The sequence below is a fragment of the Solanum lycopersicum genome, chromosome 2, assembly GCF_036512215.1.
Source record: "Solanum lycopersicum chromosome 2, SLM_r2.1".
Taxonomy (NCBI): domain Eukaryota; kingdom Viridiplantae; phylum Streptophyta; class Magnoliopsida; order Solanales; family Solanaceae; genus Solanum; species Solanum lycopersicum.
Window position 1 is genome coordinate 37,555,488 of NC_090801.1, and position 5,865 is coordinate 37,561,352.

A 5,865-nucleotide genomic window follows, 5' to 3' on the forward strand; every position below is an offset into this window, starting at 1 on the left:
TGTATTGAGATCAGATTGGATTTAATATGGAATGGCTACAATTGCAATTAAAATGGCTAGAATTGATATGAAAAAGGGCTATTATTGAAATAAAATTTAATTAAAATAGCTAGAATTGAAAGAAATTATAATAGAATTGGCTATAATTTAAATAATTTTAAGGAAAGTGTAGGCATTACTATTTAATTAAAATACTACATACATTAAGATATTTTTATAAAATTGAAAATCATTTAAATTTTAAAACATTTAAAATTCATGAATAATTTTAAAATATAATAATATTTACAATAATTTTATAGAGTAAACGATACTAAAAATATATAAATTTTCAAGCAAAGTCGACTAAAAATTCTAAAACTAAAATACGTATTTAATCGAATAGTATTCCTAAAAATGGTCAAAGGTCGATCGAAATTGGGTGTCAACACAATACATTTGTACTTTGGCATGATCGTCTAGGACATCCTGGATCAATAATGATGAGACGAATTATAGAAAATTCGAATGGACATCTACTAAAAGACCTAAAAATTCTTTTAAATGGTGAATTTTCTTGTACTGCTTGTTATCAAGGCAAGTTAATTGTGAGACCATCACCAATGAAAGTTAAGATTGAGTCCCCTGCATTCTTGAAACGTAACATGGGAATATTTGTGGACCTATTCACCCACCTAATGGGTCATTTAGATATTTTATGGTTCTAATTGATGATTCTTCTAGATGGTCTCATGTGTGCCTATTGTCATCTCGTAACTTGGCATTTGCAAAAATTATTGGCACAATAATAAGGTAAAGGGCACATTTCCTGATAATAAGATTAAGTTCATTCGTCTTGATAATGATGTAGAGTTTTCATCCCAATCATTTAATGATTATTGTTTCGCAATTGGGATAAGAGTTGACCATTCCGCTGCTCATTTTCATACTCAGAATGGTCTCGCTGAGTCATTAATTAATATTTGTAATTAATAGCAAGACCATTGCTTATGAAAACTAAGTTCCCACGTCTGTGTAGGGACATGCAATTTTGCATGCTGCAACACTTATTTGTCTCAGACCGACAAGTTATCATAAGGTTTCTCCATGGCAATTGGTTATTGGTCAAGAACCTAATATATTCCATCTAAGAATTTTTGGAAGTGCTGTACATGTGCTTGTGGCACCACCAAACTGCACTAAGATGGGCCCTACAAGAAGGTTAGGAATATATGTTGGGTTTGATTCATCCTCCATTATTCGCTATCTTGAAAAATTGGCTGGAGACATGTTTACTGATAGATTTGCAGATTGTCGATTTGATGAAACAGTTTTCCCAAAATTAGGGGAGAGAGAATAGTGAAATAAAACGAGAAATTTTGTGGAAAAATTTATCATTGTCTCATCTTGATCTATATTCTTCTACTTGCGAACAAGAAGTACAAAAGATTATTCATCTGAAGAAAATTGCAAATCAAATGCCAGACGCATTTACAGATTTGAAAAGGATTACTAAATCATATATTCCTGCAGAGAATGTCCCAATACGAATTAATGTCCCTAGAGGATCATCCACTAGTGTCATAGCTAATAAGTCAAAAACACACCTCAAGCGTGGTAGACCATAGGAGTCTAAGGTTCAAAATCCTAGAAAAATAAAGATTAAATATCAAGATGACACTATGAAAGAATCTCATATGGAAGTTCAAAATTTGAATAAGTCTGATATTCATGAAAGAATCAATGAACTTGAAACTCAAGGAAATAATGAACTATCCATATATTTAAGAGATGTTGAAACTAATATGAATCGATCAGAAATAGTGGTTGATTATGTCTTTGCATAGAATGTTGCAACAAATATCATGCAAGATAATGAGGATCATGAACCTCAATCTGTTATAGAATGTCGACAATGAAATGATTGACCAATATGGCAAGAAGCAATTCAATCAGAGTTGAATTCACTTGCCAAGCGTGAAGTTTTTTGACCTATAGTACAAACACCTAATAACATTAAACCTGTTGGTTACAAATGGATTTTTGTGCAAAAAAGAAATGAGAAAAATGCAATACGAAGGTATAAAGCACGCCTTGTGGCACAAGGATTTTCTCAAAGGCTAGACATCGATTATGAAGAGACATACTCACCCATTATGGATGCAATAACATTGCGTTATCTCATAAGTTTCAAAGTCCATGAGCAACTTGAAATGCATTTGATGGATGTTGTTACATCCTACCTTTATGGATCACTTGACAATGAGATATACTTGAAAATTCATGAAGGATTTGCGATGCCTAAATCATGTAATTCAAAATCTCGAGAAATATATTCAATTAAATTGCAAAGATCATTATATGGTTGAAGCAATCTGGGCGCATGTGGTATAACCGTCTTAGTGAGTATTTAATTAAGGAAAGTTATACAAATGATGCAATTTGTCCATGTGTTTTTATAAAGAAAACAATATTGGAATTTGTTGTACTTGCTATTTATATTGATTACATAAATCTTATTGGAACTCCAATAGAGCTTCAAAAGACAATTGATTAATTAAAGAATGAAATTGAGATGAAAGATCTGGGAAGGACAAAATTATGTCTTGGTTTGCAAATTGAGCATTTGACAAATGGTATTTTTGTTCATCAATTTGCCTACACAGAAAAAGTGTTGAAAAGATTCTGTATGGATGAAGCGCATCCATTAAGTACTCCGATGGTTGTTCGTTCACTTGATGTGAATAAGGACCCATTCCAACCTCATGAAAAGGATGAATAAATTCTTGGTTTTGAAGTACCATATCTTAGTGCAATTGGTGCACTAATGTATCTTGCTAATACTACAAGGCCTGATATAGCTTTTGCTGTTAACTTGTTAGCAAGGTATAGTTTTGCTCCTACTAGGAGACATTGGAATGGGATCAAACACATTTTGCGATATCTTAAAGGGACAACTGATATGGGCTTATTTTATTGTGTTAATTATTGCCCAAATCTTGTTGGTTATGCTGATGCAGGATATTTATCTGATCCACACAAAGCTCAATCCCAAACAGGCTATGTGTTTATATATGGGGGGACTGCTATATCTTGGAGATCTACAAAGCAGTCCACCGTAGCCACTTCATCTAATCATGCTATAATAATAGCTATTCATGAAGCAAGTAGAAAAATGTGTGTGGTTAAGGTCTATGATACATCTCATTCGAGAGAAATGTCGTTTGGAATGTGATAAAGTACCCACCACTTTATATGAAGATAATGCATCATGCATAACACAACTTAAGAGAGGATTCATAAAAGAAGATAGAACAAAGCACATTTCACCGAAGCTTTTCTATACACATGAACTTCAAAAGAATAGTGATATAAATGTGGAACAGATTCGTTCAAGTGACAATGTGGCTGATCTATTCACCAAGTCTCTACCAACTGCAACTTTCAAGAAGATGGTGCACAAGCTTGTAATGCAAAGATTCAAGTCTCTGGATTGATGTTCTCAATAGGGGGAGTTAATACGCGCTGTACTCTTTTTCCCTTACGAGGTTTTTGTCCCACTGGGTTTTCCTTGTGAGGTTTTTAATGAGGCAACCTAGATGCGTATTAATAGATATGTGTACACTTTTTCATTACTAGAGTTTTTCTTTTCTTAAATTTTTTTAGCAAGGTTTTTGACGAGGCACATCATCTATGAATTAGACATTCAGGGGGAGTGTTATAAAGTATTTGTATTATAGTGAGTGTCTATCATGTTGAGTCCTTTTTAGAATATGTTTAAAAAGTCATACTAGGGGACCAAGTTAGATTTCTCCTATAAATAGAGTGCTTCTCTTCATTGTAAATTCATTCATCAAGAGAAATAACAAGTCTTCTCTTCTTTTCTCTCTAGTTTCTTCTTTTTCTCTATAGTTTTATAACAATATTTATTATTTACTAGCTGATTTAAAATAAAAGTAAATCATATTTTTAATCACTACATAAAAAAACCTTATTTGACTAAATCATAAACTAGACTCCTAATTCTAAGAAAACTCTTCACTCCCACGCTCATCTCTCTCTCTCTCTCTCTCTCTCTCACGTCTCTATCACTCTCACTCATGATTCTCTCTGCCATATAACTTCAAAAAACAGTAGGTAAACCAAAGTTCTTTACACTTGAAGAACTCACAACGAAAATATAAGAAAACAAACGAAATCAGTTGCTTAGGCAAAAAGAAGTTTGTCCGTCGAGTTGGTGTTGAATTTGAGAGGATTTTGATGTGATTTTTGGAGAATATTTGGGGAAGAAAGTCGAGGTTTGAAAATCATAAAAGGTATGTGTTTTCTTACTCTTGGTCCCTTTCTTAAGAGACCCTTAAGGCTCAGATGAATCTACGCGAAAACTAGGGTTGTTCCCGTTCTTGTCGAAATCCTTGTCCCTAGTATCCCTTTGATCTCAACGTCAAATAGGTTAGATATCATGTTGTTGCCAAGTTTGCTGGTAGTTTAATTATAAAGTTTAATTTTCGTGATAATTTGTTCTTGATTATGTATTTGGAATTGTAAGCATGTAAAGTTATGTCAACCGAAAGTATGTGAAAAATTATATGTTTTTATGGTTTAAATTTATGTGCGAATGTTTGTGTAAATCACGAGGTGTAAAAGTAGTGTAATGTTGCTTTATGAAATGATAATTATTGGATGAATATAATCATAAAAATATTACACTTAAATATGCACCAAATGATCCACGAAATTCCTTATTAATTAACGCATGAATGATGATAATAACAAGCTCAAAATAGTGAACAAATTTCCAGCATTTGGTAGGTTGAGTTTGACCAAACAAAATGGTACAAAATGCAATGAAAAATGAATGTAAAATAAGTGATATCACTAAGGATTGAACCCAAGACATCATTACATGAAAGCTACAAAAAAATCAACAAAAGATTAAGACAAAAATGGATTGGAAGAGACTAAATTTCAAGCCTGCTTGAAATTGTAGTCTCTACTAACTTTTAAAACAATAAGCTACATTTAATTTTTTTAAAATGTTAGGCCATTGGGGATTGAACCCATGAAATCAGTAGATGAACATATCATAAAAATTTTGTGAGAAAAATGCAAGGAAAAATAGATGTGGTGAGTGGGGATTGAACCCACAACCTCTTGAATGGATGAGAGAGTTAGGAGAAAAATAAAGGAAAAATAAATGTGGAGAGTGGGGATTCAGCCCAAAACCTCTTGTATAGGTGAGAAAGTTAAGAGATAAATTAAAAGAAAAACAATGAGCTTGTGGGGGATTGAACCCACAACCTCCTTGACTTAAACGAAAAAGCTGAGGAGAAAAAGAGAAGAAATATTATGGGTTTGATGGGGATCGAAATAGGGTCCCCCAAATCTAAAAAAAGTGATTATCAAGTTTAAAAAATAAGATTAAGTTTTGACCAAGGGATTCGAAATCGAGTTCCCTTGCCCAATTCTGTATTGACACATAAGTCATACGTAAGCAAATATTTAATGAATGCTGGCTCTAAAGATCGAAATCAATATCTTGACATATCTAAAAGATGCATAAGTCGTGTATCACATAATATTGAGTAAATATGAATAACTTAGAAAAACTATGAATGAAGCCCCATGGCTTGTATGTATAGACTCATAAGTCTAGCATATGTGATGAAATGATGTAACCCTAAAACGGTTAAGTAAGAGTGTTAAACACACTAAATGGCCATGTGCATTGGCGTATGAAGAAATGAACAATGAAATGATGAAATAAATAAAGAAATGATGAAAAGAACAATGAAATGATAAAACCCTAGAAGGGTTAAGTAAGAGTGTGAAACACATTAAATGGCCAAGTGCATTGGCATATGATGAAATGAAAATTCACGTAAA

General features: G+C 32.7%; 1 protein-coding gene across 1 annotated transcript; it reads left to right on the plus strand.

The window, feature by feature from the left end:
* The first annotated feature begins 2,806 nt into the window (after window positions 1-2,806).
* On the plus strand, window positions 2,807-3,476 carry LOC138342014 (secreted RxLR effector protein 161-like). Its single transcript, XM_069294195.1, has 2 exons — window positions 2,807-3,169; window positions 3,366-3,476. Exons 1-2 carry the CDS (start codon window positions 2,807-2,809, stop codon window positions 3,474-3,476), a joined length of 474 nt encoding a protein of 157 aa, XP_069150296.1.
* Window positions 3,477-5,865: the final 2,389 nt, after the last annotated feature.

Bases quoted from the DNA above. Each gene is read 5' to 3' on its own strand.
- LOC138342014 (XM_069294195.1), top strand. From the start codon at position 2,807: ATGTATCTTGCTAATACTACAAGGCCTGATATAGCTTTTGCTGTTAAC. The intron at 3,170-3,365 runs GTCTATGATACA...AATGTGGAACAG, and splicing joins GAAAAATGTGTGTGGTTAAG to ATTCGTTCAAGTGACAATGT.